Below are 16,964 nucleotides of genomic sequence, written 5' to 3'. Positions count from 1 at the left end.
CGAAATGTGGAGATAAATTTTCTAGGAATTATCCATAGAAATACGAGGAATAATAACAGTAAGATGACAGGAATGACCGATATGATCATGAGAATGAAGACACTGAGTAGTTAGTGGTCCTATTATAAATAGGAGAAACAATTATCAGATGAGCAATTTTTAATCCTCGACTGGAAATCAAATGATCTTACGAAATCTTCTCACAAAATATTAAATTATGATATGAAGGAACAGTAATGAGTAACAAGGGAAAGTCTTTTGTAAGTTAGATGTTTGCGCTGAAGATTTGGAGAGACCCTGAGTCAGCAATGAATTCACAATAATTTATTATTATAATATATATATATATATATATATATATATATATATATATTAGTAAGATAATAAGTATATAAAATCTATATAAAATGTGTCAAAGAACATTAAACATGAAGAATATATTACACTTACTACAAGTACAAAATCTTAGATTATAAATATGTATAATGGTGATTTTTAGTGTTGGATTTCAAATTTACTGTTGATTCCCAACTTTGTATCTCAATCCTTTTGATAATAATAGTTCCATGTGAAATGATTCGTAAATATTTATTTGAGCCTTCTGCCACAAATGTAAGCATCACTAACTGCAATGGTAGCACACACGATTTAACGTTATCTAACTTGGGTAAACTGTTGAAGTCATTAAGATCCTCTACACACATCCTAAGACGTGTCGCTCGTGGTGCTCGAACTGAGGTTGCCGATGCACTTTCCAAGTTATTACAGCAAATAGCTTATTTCAAATGGAGAAAAAGAATGGGTCAACCTATTTATATTTCCATTTGTAGCACTAACTGCTCCCAAACAATCCGAAAATATAAAGAATCTTACCTCATGGGTAAAACAAAGAGTTCGTGTTTGGGATAATATAGGTATTGACGCCTTAACCTTAAACTCGCCAAAGATCAAGAAATCTATACCTAAACAGAATGTGTCAAATCTGAAGATTATTGAAAACAAACTAACCGATGGTGATATCCGAGGAGCAGCCCGTTTACTAATGTCAGAAGATACAGTAGCAGCCCCTGACACTTGGGTGTTTGAGACGTTGTTGGAGAAACACCAAGCCCACCCTCGTACATTTACTTCACCGAATCTTCCAAAAGATCAAAACAGGTTTAAGGAGTATCAGTAAACTAAGTTAAAAATGCTATAAATTATTTTGCATCTGGCAGCTCGGGGGGAGGGGGATCTAGATGGTCTTTGCTCTTCGATTCTCAAAAATCTTTTATCTTGCCAAATACTTGAATCGAATGAAAAGCTTTTAAAATCATTTTGTGATCTGTTCAATCTAATTATTTCGGGAAAAATACCCTTAGAAGTTCGCCCGTTGTTTTTCGGAGCCAGACTTATCGCTCTTTAAAAGAAATGTGGTGGAATCAGACATATCGCCATAGGGAATATTTGGTGCAGAATATAAGCCAAAATTATATGCTTCAGAATACGAGAACCTGTTAAGAACTTTTTGTCCCCTCATCAACTTGGAGTTTGTATTCCCAATGGAGTCGAAGCAGCCGTTCATGCAACCAGGGTATATTTTTCCTCCACATACAACGCTCCAAAGGCTATCGTAAAGCTGGATTTTCGAACGCTTTTAATGAACTTCGCCGGGGCGCCATGCTTACTGCAGTGTTGAACTATTTTCCCGCAATATATCCATATGCTCACCAGTATTACGCTCAACTCAGTAATCTATTCTTAGACTACAACACTATTTCATCCCAGATAGGAGTACAACAAGGTGATCCCTTGGGCCCAGCACTTTTTGCCATAACAATACATTCTTTAGTACATTCAATTAATACTGAACTAAACATCTGGTGTTTGGATGATGGGACTATTGCTGACAAACCTGAGTCAGTCCTTTCAACGTTAATACATATAAATGAGAAAGCATCGGCTCTTGGCTTACATTTGAATTTCGCAAAATGCAATGTTGGTTTTCTTGGATCATATAAAGTCACAACCGACCAATTATTCAGAAGATTTGAAGAAGTTGCCCCAGGAATACGTCTCCTAACTAAACAGGATGCTTGTCTTCTAGGTACTGCTCTCACAAAGGAAACATTTACAACTGTGCTATCAAACAAAATATCTAAATTAGAATATTTTGTCTCGCCTTGACTCGATTTCAGCACACGCAGCTTTTTTCTTCTACGTGCTTCATTGTCAATCCCTCGCCTAAACTACTTACTACGGTGCTTTCCATCTTGGAATGAGACTCCAGTGCTGAAGAAACATGATCATATCCTCAAAATGGGTCTGGAGAAATTTTGAACTGCTCCTTGAGTGACGACTCTTGGATGCAAGGATCCTTACCTGTTGGATTAGGAGGCCTTGGTATTCGACGAACCGTTGATATGGCGATTCCTACCTTTTTTTAGCGTCCTAGCACGGATCTCTTCGTTTAATCGAGGCTCTCTTTCCTCAAGGTACCACCTGGACCCAGATGGGATAGTTCAAGAAGGCTCTAGCAAATGGATAAATATAACAGATACGGACCTTCCAGAAATCAGCAAAAGAGGTTTTCAGGCATCTTGGTACACACCAATAGCAGCACATTTCCATAAATTTCTTTTACAATCCGTTGTTGTTCCAGAGGATAAAGCCAGACTTCTTGTTGCGTCATCCCTCCATGCTGGGGCATGGTTAAATGCGTTACCTTCCCCTCAATTAAGTCTTCACATGTCTAATGAAACCTTTCGAATCGCAGTAGCCCTAAGACTAGGTTCAGCTGTTTGTGAGCCACATCGCTGTCCAGCTCTCGGGGATCAAGTTACCCAACGCGGCCTGCAAGGTCTCTCATGCATGAAGAGCATTGGCAGAAACACCAGATATTTATTTGTTAATGACATCATTTTGCGAGCCCTCCCGATGGCAGGAATTCCTTCGATTCGTGAACCGTCAGGCTGTTGTCGTTCCAATGGTAAACGACCTGACGGCATGACATTAATACCTTGGATGAGAGGCAAATCACTAGTGTGGGATTTTACAGGTTCGGACACATTTGCCCATTCAAGCCTCCCATTGACTGTTGTGAATGCTTGAGAAGTTGCTAGACGTTGAGAGGCAGAAAAGGAAAGGAAATACAATAATCTCCTCGATAAATTTATTTTTGCTCCAATAGCCATCGAGACAAGTGAAGCATGGGGTTCTAGAAGCCTTGATTTTATCAGGGCGGTAGGCAGACGCATATCTATCGTTTCTGGAGATGTTCGTTCAGCATCCTTCCTAATCCAACGTATATCCATTGCGGTCCAACGTGGCAACGTTTCGTCAGTTCTTGGTACGTTGCCACCGGGAAGGGAACTGGAGAAGGTGTTTCTTCTCTAGTACAACAGAAACAAGCGAACAATAGAATAACTACAAGTATTCTCTAGTACAACAGAAACAAGCGAACAATAGAATAACTTCAAGTATTAAGTACACTTTTAATGTAAAAGTGATTTCAGAAAATTCTTGAAACATAATTCAAAGCAAATATGCTCAATTTTATTTATATTTCTAGACATTTCATTATGTTATTTCTATTTCTATAGTCTATTTATTGTGCATCTACTACTAGAAACAGGAAATTGAATGTTATTATATGTTTCTGTTAAATTAGCATGACTATATCTCTTAGTCGAATTATAAAATATATCGCAATTCCTAATCCTAAAAAAAAATACTCTTATAATTTGTAAAATCACTGTTTATATTTTCAGGAAGATAAGAATATTTATCTGTTTTATTATAATTGAATTAAGTAAATTGTATAACATATTTAATTGATAAACGAAGAAATATTAACAGCTAAGTCTATTTGTTGTTTCTGTGCATAATGCTTTCTGTACAAAGTAAAGATTTCCAATATTAATAGAAGTTCATAACATACAATCATTTTTCTAATTTTAGGGAGGAATAAGAGCTGTTATATGGACTGATACCTTTCAGGCGTTTGTAATATTAATTGTGTTTGCTGCTGTATTAATAAAAGGAAGTATCGATGTTGGAGATTTCTCCACTGTCTGGAATCGAAGTGTTGAATCAGGAAGAATAGAAATCTTCAAGTAAGCATACAGTTATTATATATATACAGAATATTTTCTGAGAAAAGATTTATAACATCCAAACTAAAACTTATACATGTACGTTCTGAACTTGTGTGCCGTATCTTTGTTTCAAGATTAGGATCGAGATGATCTAGATATTTATCTCATGTAGGGGCTCTATTAGTATTGGTATATATTGTTTGTAAAAGTGTGTTGCCAACTATATTTGCAGATAACGGATTGGATTCCATCAGTTGAATCTAAGTTCGTCGTCACGACCATTGGAAACAAAAGGAACAAATGTCCGAAGAAATCAGTGCCAACTGTATGATAGGTATTGTGTGCGTGGGTTTTCTCGGGGTTCTCCCGTTTTCTCCCACTTTCTTCATTCCACCCTTTCATCCATCTCTCATCATCACCGTCTCCTTTAGCCTAACCGGCATAAGCGTGGGACGTAAAACACAAAGATTTCATTTCATTTCATTTTTCGTATGATAGGTACTGGAACATTTTCCGTACAAATTGAACAATTTTGACACGACCATGTTAAACCTTGGCGCCCCTGTGTCGAATGTGAACTGACACTGCAATATGTCGTTATTTGTACTCCGATGTCTTATTATTTCGACTGGTTTGTTTTCTTCCATTCATGCTCTTTATTTCCACAACAACTGGCAAGCGTGTCTGTTGTAACGAACCTTGTGCCGAGGATTGTTTGACACCTACCTTAATTCTATTCAAGACAAATAAGCAATGATTACGTTTAGCCAAACTATCTTTTGACACGGTTCTGATATCTGGCATAAATAAAAAAGGAATCCCCCAAGTAATGCAGGCTTTAAATCTCCCAAACGAAAATGCAAGATTATCAAGATTACTACTAAATATTTTAAATAAAAGAAAATATTCAATTGGCTTTTTATTATAAATAATCAAATATCAAGGAAATAAATACAAACTAACAACAACAATTTAAATTCTGCGAATGAGCTTCTTACTATGAAGAGTGAAAAAGTAATTTAAATGCAACTGAATAATAGGTGAAAGTTACTTGAAAAATAATTAAATATACTTCGATTAAATTAATAATTCCAAACAAGAACAATCCTAACGCTATTAACAATTTCAAAAGTTAATAAAAATTTACCGGAATAGAAAGTGTCGAAACTTAGTCAAAAGCGACCGCGACTCGACCAAACAATTTAATTACAATATAACGCGAAACTATCAAACTTGCAAAGTAAGGAACAAGAAAATTTAATTCAACGTCAAAATTCAATATCTCAATAGAAATCTCAAAAAGACTATAATGGGACGCTAAATGCAACTTTTCTTTCGATATCAAATCACGAATTATTTTCATACCAAGTCTTAAATCTAATAATTAATAGTCTAATAGCTACTTCTACTTGTGTTAGCAGGAAAAATATTATTAGTCAAACTGTTAGTTAATTAACCAAACCAAGGTTACCAGGGTTTTGGTTCTAGAAACTACAGCTAGGTTTGTACTTACCAATTTCCAAACTGCTCTATTCTGCCATTGGAATCGTCTGTCCTCAATCACCTCTACTCGATTCTACTGTTCCCAATTAGTGCAGTTAAAAGAAGAAAACTTGGTAGGAAATCGGATGTTTCTAAAGAACGCCAAACCGATAACTTATAATTACTTCGTATTATTCCGATCCGGTATAATTCAAACGAAGAGAAGAATTCGACTTCAAACTTTCTATTCCTCCATACTCCATTAAACATTCTACCAAATACAACAGTCAGGATACTTCCAGATGGGCGTTCGACGCAGCAACTAACCTGGCTCACGGCTTTCGCACACGAGCGAGGCAGCTGCCAACGCGCAAACGACCAGACACTACGTCATGCGATTTAACCTTGAGTTTGTTACAAACAAACTCGCTTCAACAACCTTCGCTCTTCTTCTCATTACCTAAGATCTTTACTTTTTCTTTTTTTAAAAAAAGCAAACACAATAGATTCTCTCAAACGAGGAAAATACAAAAATAGGAGTAACTTATACAATCAGATATTATACATTTTTCTTTCTTTCTTTCATATTCTTGTCATTAGTCCATATTTTCATTTCACATCGAGAGACCAGCATATATAGGGTGTTCCAAAATACAGGCAGCTCCAACTCAATGTAGCAGAGCATGCTACACTGTACTAGTTCGCACTTGGAACAATTTATCGTCGAAAGTTTCAAAGAAAACAGTTAAATCTTCTTCTATGTCATAAAAATTGAGTGCAAGGAGTTATATGACAGAAGTCGAAAATTATCGCAAAACTGTTTCGCACTTTTAATATCTTTGCTAATGTCCTAGAGTAGAAGGTTGCAGTTACAATTGTCTAGGAAAATAACACTTCATCAGGGAAACGTCTTGCATGTTATAGGTGTTGTTGCAGAATGGATGTTTGAATTCTTGAAAGGCAGGCTGAAGGAATGTTTCCACAATACAATATATTGCTTTGACTCGGAATTGTACCCATCTCAGGTCCGTCAGGCTAACTTTCATAATATCAAGTCATGTGGGTAATGCATCAATTGGTCCAAGGATGGTACTATTCTCTGGCCTTTCTGTTCGTTTGCCAGGTTCTTGGGTACTGACTTTTCGAAATCTTGATTTGTCATGCAATGTTCCATGTTATGTTAGAATCTTATTCCTTGTTGACGTAAGTGTTCTTTGTAAGTACGCCATATCCATTCTTATTCTTGTGTTAACTGCACTGTTAAATTACATCTGTGATTTTGCATAATAAAAGTCAAAGTGATTTAGACGTTCTCAACGCAATATTAGATAATGATATTAGTTGGTGGATTTCAAGGTGGCTCAGTGGTAGACCGCTTACCTCTGTTGCATGGGTCTATGGTTCGATCCTCAGCCAAGAAAGTGGCCAATATCATGTCCGTGGGTTTTCTCGGGGTAATCCCGTTTCCTCCTACTTTCTAATTCCATCATCATTTGCTTGCTTTAATGATCGTCTCCTTTAGCCTAAAGGACATAATCGTGGGACGATAAACTCAAAGATTTCAAAGAAAGAAAGGTATTAGTTGGTGATCTACCGACATTTTCATTACATTTGAGTTCACTTTCTACTAAGAGTTTATGAAGAAAATATACATAAAAATGTAGCTATTATTGGTAACCCAATAGTATTTTAAAAGTAGCTTAGAGTACCTTAGGTTGTATTTAGATGGTAACTCTTTACTTTGGGCGAGGCAGTGATATACTGTTAGTACATATTATTACCGAGCGAGCGTCAGCGAGTGAAGGCGGGTTAGACCCCCAGGGCACGTTGTTTTCTGTCTTTCCTCATTGGGAACTGTAACTATAATTGCGGGAACCGGTTCAGATTCATTGCTTATTGTCACTCCCTTGCCTAAAGTAAAGACTTGACATTTAGGTCAAATTTGATTAAGCTTCATCAGGTTAATTTAAGTTGAGTTTGATCAGATTAGCTCACATTAGGTTATGTTGAATTAAGTAAGTTTCAGCTCACACAAATGCAAAACAAATTTATATTTTGAATTTGTTATATTTCTAATTAATCTCGATTTATAAATCTAGTAATACAATAAGCATGAACAAAGTCAGGCTTGATTACGAAAGAAATACACATAAAGGGTAATTGTTAGCTTGTCTTCGTGATTTCGCTTAACGCATTACATATAATTGTCCTTTCTACGTGTTACATGTACAAAATCTTTTATGCGTGCTGTAGTAGATGTTTCAACAAGAACTTTCCATATAGTATTTGGCTTACTAAATAGGCCTAACTACATATAAATATTCTCATATATAAATTATAAATCAATTCTGCAAATAAATAATTATCAAAATGTACCACTGAACTTGTACTTTAATACCAAATATGATTTTCACTCAAAATGCCATCAATATAAACATATCCATAAAATTTAGGTAACGCAAACACTTAAGCCTGTCTCAGACGGGACTGAAGTAAGGCTGCGATTCACGCATGACCTTACTTAACGATCGTGTGAGAGGTAACTTGCCCTTAGTTCAGGTTGAAATTTTCTACTGTCTCTATTTGGATCCTGACTTGGAAGAAATAGAAGCAGTTCCTATTTGCTTCTGGACTTCCATACAACTACCAATCAGAAAAGGGTAGCGCCTGACGACATTCAACTTTATTTCTTGCTCTCATTTCAAAAAACATGGCTACATGGACAAGGGAAGCCTCTATCGCATTAATCGAATCATATGAAAAATATGATTTATTGTACAACACAAAGCATGATTTGTATTATAAAAAAACTGCAAGAATTGAAGCTTTACAGAAGGTGTGCAGTGAAGTAAGGAGTGTTCGTCCGAACACTACAGGTATGAACAAATTAATTACATCTTTTAAAAGATGAAAAATAATCGACAATAAAGTATATTGTAGAATTTGTATACCAAACTATATTGTAATATGTTTTAAAAAAGAAACAAAGTTAATTGTCATCAGTGTTGTGTGGCCTTCGTGCAATTTTAGGAAACGGTTTTAGAATCGAGTGTAGTACACGAGAGGGGCCTCCGGTGCGGTACAAGTTTACTTTATGTGGTATGTGGGTAAAGACGTGAGCGGATACCCGCAGTACCTAACCTAGAAAATTGCTCAGATATAGTATACCTGAAGCTGCATCAGTTTCCGAAGGAGCAGGACGCTCATACTTTTAGGGATTATTCATTGTGTGTACGAGCTTACGGATTGAGTATAGCCCCAGTGATTTTTAACGAATCATAGTGATTCTAACGATTCATACAAGTTCATAATGAATCGGAATTGCATGCTATAAAGATTTAAGATGTAAATCTTGCGGTAAGGTAGCTTTAGTATAAGTAGTAGTAGTAGTAGTAGTAGTAGTAGCGATAGTAGTAGTTAGTAGCAATAGTAGTAGTAGTAGTAGTAGTAGTAGTAGTAGTAGTAGTACGAACGGGTTAGAAGCCCCGCAGGGGTTGGTTGGGTTCTGTTCTCGATATAAGTAGTAGTAGTAGTGACTCTTCCAGTTCCGGTGACAAAGAACTGGGGGGAGCGGGCTATACACAAGCCGAGCTTACAAAGGGGGTAACAAAGCGACTTTTATTTACTTATCGACTGATACGGAAATAAAAAAGAATGTATCTGCATGTGTAGTACCCTTGTACTTTGTCTATGACTGTGTGTTTGTGGAGGGGGGGATTTAACGCATATCGCGTGTCTTGTGCACATGGATACTTCTTACTATAGCACTACGTAGAAAATTTATGGTATTTCATGTGGAAGTGGTAATAGAACACAGAAGAAACGCAGATCAGTGGGTTCTCATGTATACTATTACCACCAAAATTTGACATTTGTTACATTTTCAGGTTAGGTTAGAAGTTTGTATTTCTTCTAGCAGAGCATGCGCTAAATCAGGAGGGCTCAGTATAAATACAAAGTAGTCGTATAGCAAAAATTGCAGTGTATAAAAAACGAACAAACTTTTGCTAGGTCAGAGAAGGAGCAGAGGGGTTGCGTCCGAAAGAAGCAGGCGCGTCAGCGACGGGAATATACGCGTAAACGAGGTTGATGGAATGGCACACTTACACATACAGTACTTTCACTAGCACTCAAAATTCATGTCAATATGCTGTGCACTGATAGTAATTACTGATATTCACATTCTCATCCCTTCACGAAAAATTTTTACCGCCGTTTTTTTTTATCCAAAATTTTTCTATTTGGTAGAACCGTCTGCTCGAGTGAACCCCTGGAATCATTTATATATTTGGCCAAGTCATTTGATTTAAGGTATTTTATTAAAGCATTTTTAAGGTATCCAATAAACTAAACTAGTGCCCGGCCTAGTGTCAAAGTAATGGCCCCAGCCTGGAAATACCTAAACTAACCAAGAACAGAAAAGAGCATAAAAAGAGAAACCTTAAAATTAATGAAGTTTTGTGTTTTCGAGTAAAGAAAAAGCCGAGGACGTCTCATGCAAACTAGCCAAAAATTCTGAAGTTTCTACTCCGATTCATCTGACCCGGTTCCTGGAGCAGTTTAGGATACATTGAAGTTGCTACACCCGATCGTTGAATTTTTTAAAAAAAATTTCAGATTTCAAGACGTGCAAGCTTCCTCACAAATGAGGGAAAATGCTACAACTCGGTAGTTTTGTATCTTTTGTGAGGACCATGAAAGATATAGAATTTGAAACAAATCCGAAGACGTCTAATCGGAGATTTTACAATTCTTTGTTCAACAGACATGGAATAATCCATATGCAATTCCTAGAGACACGATCTTGTGGTAAATAAGAATTCGTAATTTCGTTATAAAAATATTCGTAAAGCAGGATAAAATCGGTTAATAAAAATTCAATGTAAGAACACTATTTTCTTTGGCATTTGCAATTAGTTACGTTTTATTTAACCTTAATTTCCTCTCGTCAATCATCATGACTATATTAAACAATTTTTGAGTTTAAAAAAAATATAACTAAGCATCCTCATTGAATAAAAGCATAATGTAAAGAAAGAAAGGAAAAACGCACACAGAGAACATTAATAGAAAAAAGTAACTTAAGTGTTCACAGTTCACTTATACAAATAAAATGTAAGCATTGTTTCAATGTTTTCTGGTGTTAAATTATTCTTTTCTCGGTAACAGAACATCTTTTTCTATGATGTTCGCTTCCATTCTGCTTCACACACGAATCGCGTCGCTTTCAGGCTAGTCTAATATTACAAAATTTACACATAACGACGTGCATCAAAAACGTAGTAACCATGATCTTTAAATTCTTGTGCTTTATCGATACATGTGATTTTTGGCATTGTACCGGTTGCTTTGCCTTTACTGAGGGTCAAGTATACAGAAGGGAGAAATAATGGTAATGAATTCATCGTAAAACCGTCGAAAAATTCCCACTTTCGCGTAAATTTCGTGGAATATCGAGATTTGTTGCAAATTTCGCTAATTCGACATAATTTCACGGTTAATCGCGAGCGTTATATGGCATAACAAATACTAAAAAGGATATATTTTAGGTACACATTTTCATACAAAACTGATACTTTTCGCGGTTTCGCATGTCACCAAAAAATCGTGTCTCCAGTAATTCCTGACGAGGATTCGCACAATAGATTCAGAATTCCGACATTTTGAAGTTGGATTTGATAAGAATGTATTGGGAACACATCAACGGCAGTAACTAGAAAAAAACTTTTTAATACTTATTTACCTTCCTTTGTTGCCGTGTTCCAAAAGTAGTATTTTCATTGTTTTTTATATAATATATACTTAAAAGCATGATTAGTAGTTAACCTGTATTTAATTCAGCAGTATCTTTTAAAGTGTATTTTTTACTTCAGTTTCAGAATGTAAAAACAAATTCGGTAACCTCCGTACACAGTTTGTCGCAGAGTGTCAGAAAATGAAAGGGATGCAGGTCAGTGGAGCTCCAGGCAATGACTACATCCCAAGCTTGTGGTGCTTCGAGAAATTGTTGTTTTTAAAGGATCACGTAATGCCAAGAAAGAGCACAAGCAATTTGACAATAGCTATACCAGATGATGATGATAACAGCCACATTGAAGAAGAGGACGTAAGTTCGGAAAATACTATGATGCAAAAGGACTTACTCCATTCATCTCTAGTATTCACTCATCATCAGGGAAAACAAATTAAAAACTTTCTCATTGTGTTTCATTTCGTCTAGTTTTCAGTATTAACTTTATGCATTTAAAGCTGTACTCCTAGGAAAGAGAAAAGTATTCGATTTTCAAAAATATGCTTACCATTACAGAAATATTTTTCTAAAATAGGTCAAATATATATGGGGTGTTAGAAAAATCGCGCATGCGCTCTATAGGAACTTACTGTATTCTAGAGGTGAAAAGAAGACAAAAATTTATTTGGCGTTCCTTCTTGCGGGGCCTAATTTGACGCTAAGGACCCTTAAAGAATTCACATTTCAGGCTTTCCAATCCTCCTATAATTCCTATATTTTAATGAAACCTCCGATATTTTTTTTTTGGCATTCTTACTTCCACTTGTAAAAATAAGGATTTTTAGCTTCATAGAACTAAGTTGTAATAGCAGTATCGCATGGGCTTGTTCCCTATTTACATGAAAAATTGTTGTACGGTGTTACAACTTCTGGTAACTTCTGTCTTGCTGTAGATGAAACTACAAACGCAGCAACAGATAGACAGTTTGATATTCATATTCGATATTTTTTCTTTAACCAATTGTATTGTTATTCATTACGTGTACGGTATATTTTTGGGGCACGCTACATCTTCAGATCTTTTTCAAGCTATTGCGAAAACGATTAACACATCTAAGTTGCCGGACTTAATGTAAACGTGTCTCTTCGGCGAATGTTAAATGATTGATGTCAAGGTGAAGGGTTACCAAAGCTTCTCGACACTGGTTCTTGTACCTCGCACACAGTTTCTAATGCATTCCATGATTGAGTAAAATCATTATCGTGGGATATTGAAGATTTTCTTGTGGATATATTTCAGTGGTTCAGAATGTATGCGGCCCGACGAGACGACTATGCTCTTACCCAATTAGTATTGGATTTAGACAGCCATCTCTTTCTGCATCATTTTCCGAGCCGATGGTTAACTTTGTCTCCTGTGTGCAAACGTATCGCGGAACAACTCCCAGGGCTACGTGAGTACTTTGTGGAGAATCTGCCAGCACAAGATAAAGCATATCATGAAAATTATCGTTACAGAATCATTAAACAATTTCTGAAAGGCGTATACTTACAACCATTGATTTTTTGCTGAAGAAGATCCTTTTTACACTTTCCTTATGGTCGTTGCTTAGTACTGCTGGGCTACGTACGAAAACACTAAGAAAGTCGTATAAAATTTTGCAACGAGGTAATTACCTATTTAGTTATATTTAGAGAAGAATGTATGTTCATATAACAATTTGTGTAATTTCCATGTAAGTGTATTCTTTTTTAATTTATACTTATTGGATAATTAAAATGTCCCTTTTTCATTAGCATTGGAAACCGTGACATTTGAATTTTTTGTATTTGGGTGGCTTAGGTGAACAGGAAAAAAAAGTGTAGGATAATGGAGATAAATCGAATAGCTCCTATTCATAAAACAGTATCTAATGGGACAGTTTAAATGCAAGCCTGTATCTGCGTACTGCAAGGCAAATAGTAGGATTTTACGAATAAAAGCTATTCGACTTATCTTCTATATCCTGCACCAATTTTTTTTCTCGTATTCACCCAAAAGCAAAAGCAAACATAGAATCAAATTTGGATTCTTTGAGAGGCACTAACAATGAAATGAGGTCCGTAAGTACAATCCCAATCCCTTTTTTTCCATCTAGAATAACTTCGTGTAGAAGAAATGCGCGATTTTTCGAACACCGATATAATGATCATGCGTGATTAGAGAAATAATTGATTATATAACGGGACAATTTTATTATTGATATTTTTTGGAAGAAACACGCAGAGAATTTTTTATAACCACACGGAAGTTTTATTTTTGTAACCTATTGCAATCATATGCATTTACCATTCGTACTACCAAGAAGTATAGACCACAAATGAAACTTATTCGTATTTATAATACTACTGACTGCATTCTTATGTATACCGACAATAGTTTTTTATTCTATTTGGAGGATGTTGTAGGCTGTTTCTGTGTGCATGAAGTCGCATACTAGTTTAATACACATTGTAAACTTTGATGTCCATTTTACATAAACATGTAAGCAGAACAGTATTACCAGCAGTTGATTTGTATTGTCTGACTATTATCATACAATACAATTATGTTATAGTTCAATGTCACAATCTTTAGTCAGAAAATGCTTTTTGGCCAGGTTTTCTAGTACTTTTGACCACTCTGCATTGTAATGTAAAACTGTGAAATTTTCATATGGCGCGACTCGTTACGCATCATCAGTCTCTGTTATAAGCAATTTTTCGAAAGAATTGCAAATTTTAAGAAGCCAAGTTAGTTTTTCGAAAGTGTTACGCGAAATGAACATAATCCAAATTTCGATAACTGGAAGGGCTCTTTCTGCGTAAACCAAATACGCCTTTTGGACATAGGGCCACGAGAGAGAAGTATATATCTTTGAAAAATACTCCAAAATGCCGCCCTTTTAAATCTTTTTTGTGCATTTTGTGGAAATTCTGCATTTTTGAACGGCCGTTATTTTGAATCTTTTCATTCGATCATTATTGCTAACAAAGTCATCCAAGATATTGTTACAGCCAATTTTTCAGCCAAGTTTGGTTTGAATCTGCTGAAAATTGCGGTAGTTATCTTGTTTATAAGATACGTTATATAGCGTATGGAGATATATTTATATAGATGTACACACATTTGAAGTGAGGGTGGTTTTTGTGTCAGGGGGTTATATTCGGAAAAAACTGCATAAAACTTTTACGGAATTTCTGACCAGAGGGCCTCTGCAATAGGCAGGTTTTTACAGAAATATACCTAATTTACAGAAAAATTCCAATACAATATTCCATTATCAATATTGTAGGCAACCAAAAATTTGGTCTTGGCACGTAAAATAAGGTCTAGTAAATAAATATGTAAAGCTTTTATCGAATGAAAATTCATTTATTTAAGTTATTTACAATTCAACTAGCATCCAGTGATTAAATTTCAAACATATAGTAAACAACATATAGTAAACAAATTTATATTCAGAAACAAATGCATAATCTCAAACAAATCACAATAATATCTAAGTATATGACAGGAATATATACACCATACCTATAGACCATTAAATAGGGCCTATATACCTTCCTCAATGACAAGCGAGGGTTTACGGAATAAGTCCCTTTCAGTAATTGTACTTCTTAATCGCCTCTTCTTGCCACTCAACTTGTCCCTCATTTTTAAAATAGTCTTGAAACTCGATGCGTGTTTCAAGCGCAGCTCTTGTAGCACAGTTGCTACCTTGAGGACCTATACCTCGAAAATTACCATCCGGCACCTCACCAGGAGCTTCATCGTCATCAGATTGAGCTGCTGGTGCATCTGAATTTTCTTGCAGCAGAAAATTATGTAAAGCGCAGCACGCAAGAATAATTAGTTCCACTTTCTCTGGGGCTAGATTAATTTTTGTCAACAGAATTCTAAACCTATTGGCCAAAATTCCGAAGGCATTTTCGACAACCCTTCTTGCTCGACTCACTCGGTAGTTGAATATTTTTTGAGCCTTACTTAGGTTCCGAAAACGGAATGGCTTCATTATTCGTTTTTGAAGCTGGAAGGCATCATCTGCGACAAATACATACGGAACTGATTTATTTCTTCCGGGTAGAGCGCAATCAGGAGGGAAATCTAATAGATTGTAATTTATGGCACGAGCCAGAGAACTACTTTTAAACACTCCCCCATCACTTTGCCTGCCATTCTTCCCGGCATCAATATATATGAACTTATATGTACATCGACCGCGGCTAGTAATACAATACTGTCTGTGCCTTTGTAGTTACGGAATGTTGACCCTTCGCTTCTGGGAGGACGAAAATTGACATGCTTACCATCTAAGGCACCCAGACAATGTGGAAAGTTCCACTTTTCTTGAAACTGCTTGGCAATCGTTTCCCACTCATCACTAGTTTGAGGTACCTAGAAGAAGAAATACCTAAATGTAACAAATTTTCCTATCCAGATCATTTTCTTATTTAACATTATAATATGCATTTGGAATATCCAACTAAACATTTTGAAATTTCTTTGCAGATGTTACCATATACAACCATTGTTGTAAACGAAAGCGATGAATTGGGAAGGACGTTGGATTCTCCTGTTGCATCAACGTCACGAAAGGCACCAAGGAAAAGTCCAAAAAGTCCTTCAGAAGAAATGATGAAAAGTGCTACAGATGCCTTGCAGGTGATCGCGGAGAAGAGGAGAAAAACTGACGATAGCCTTTCAGCATTTGCAAAATATGTTGAATCGTCTCTTCGGAATATACGGAGCAAAAGGCTCCGATATCAACTAAAACATAAAATATTGGACGATATTAGAGAATTCGAGATTTTGGATAACCCGGACTTACTGTAAAGCTGATTAAAGTTACAAAATAAAATGATTTAAAATCATATTTACATGTAACTTTTAATATTAAACTGTAACCTATTTCATACATTACTGCGTTTGCTCCAAAACGGGAACACACATCTTGTGTGGTGGAAATAAAAAAAATCAACTGGCATTATAATATAATAGAGCAGTTTGGCATTTTTGGTTGAATGCAAACTTATCCAAAGAATCAAGCATGGTATTTGTGTGCAGCGCCTGGGCCCAGTCCGTTAAATTTGCCCAAGATATGGGGTTTTTAATACATAAACAATATCATTATTTTAAATTGGCACGATTTTGACATTTTCGATTGTATCATTATAAAATTCACTCATTCACGGTTACCAGTTCTTAAGCTACTTTTTTCGTGTGTGTGTGTGTGTTCATATTTCTGGGAAATATGAAAATTAAAATAATACGACTGGGTCGGATCATTGTGTGCAACGAGCTTAAAGTATTTAGAATAACCTTTTTGGCGCAGTTCGTTTCAAAAGCGTTAACCCTAACATTACCAGGGGGGGGGAATGTCGAGGACCACAAATTTCTTATAAACTTTTTAAAAGATGTCCACCCAAAATATTGACTTTATTTCTAATGCTTGTATTTTACAAGTATAATAAATAAATGCATACGAGCCTCGGGGCCCCCTCCCCTTGGTAATTGTAAGTGAATATTAAATGATACTTCAAATGTTAATTTCATTTACTTTTCAACCAATCTTGGTAGGATAAGTCTGATTACATTAAGTCTGCTAATACATAGTTGCCAAAGTACAAAATGCTTGCCCTATCTACACAGGTCT

At 35.8% G+C, this 16,964-nt stretch overlaps 1 protein-coding gene across 1 annotated transcript; it reads left to right on the top strand.

Moving 5' to 3' along the window:
- Nucleotides 1-8,240: 8,240 nt before the first annotated feature.
- On the top strand, nucleotides 8,241-16,144 carry LOC145675078 (uncharacterized). The gene is made up of 3 exons (XM_081745448.1): nucleotides 8,241-8,434; nucleotides 11,432-11,664; nucleotides 15,821-16,144. Exons 1-3 carry the CDS (start codon nucleotides 8,269-8,271, stop codon nucleotides 16,142-16,144), a joined length of 723 nt encoding a protein of 240 aa, XP_081601574.1. The 5' UTR covers nucleotides 8,241-8,268.
- Nucleotides 16,145-16,964: the final 820 nt, after the last annotated feature.

Source organism: Thermobia domestica, chromosome 18 (genome assembly GCF_964235325.1).
Source record: "Thermobia domestica chromosome 18, izTheDome1.hap1.1, whole genome shotgun sequence".
NCBI classification, from domain to species: Eukaryota; Metazoa; Arthropoda; class Insecta; order Zygentoma; family Lepismatidae; genus Thermobia; species Thermobia domestica.
This window is presented reverse-complemented; position numbering and strand designations above follow the sequence as displayed.

Excerpts from the sequence above, each read along its gene's own strand:
- LOC145675078 (XM_081745448.1), top strand. The coding sequence starts at position 8,269 with ATGGCTACATGGACAAGGGAAGCCTCTATCGCATTAATCGAATCATAT. Across the intron at positions 8,435-11,431 it reads TGTTCGTCCGAACACTACAG|TTTCAGAATGTAAAAACAAA; the intron begins GTATGAACAAAT and ends TTTTTACTTCAG. Across the intron at positions 11,665-15,820 it reads GCCACATTGAAGAAGAGGAC|ATGTTACCATATACAACCAT; the intron begins GTAAGTTCGGAA and ends ATTTCTTTGCAG.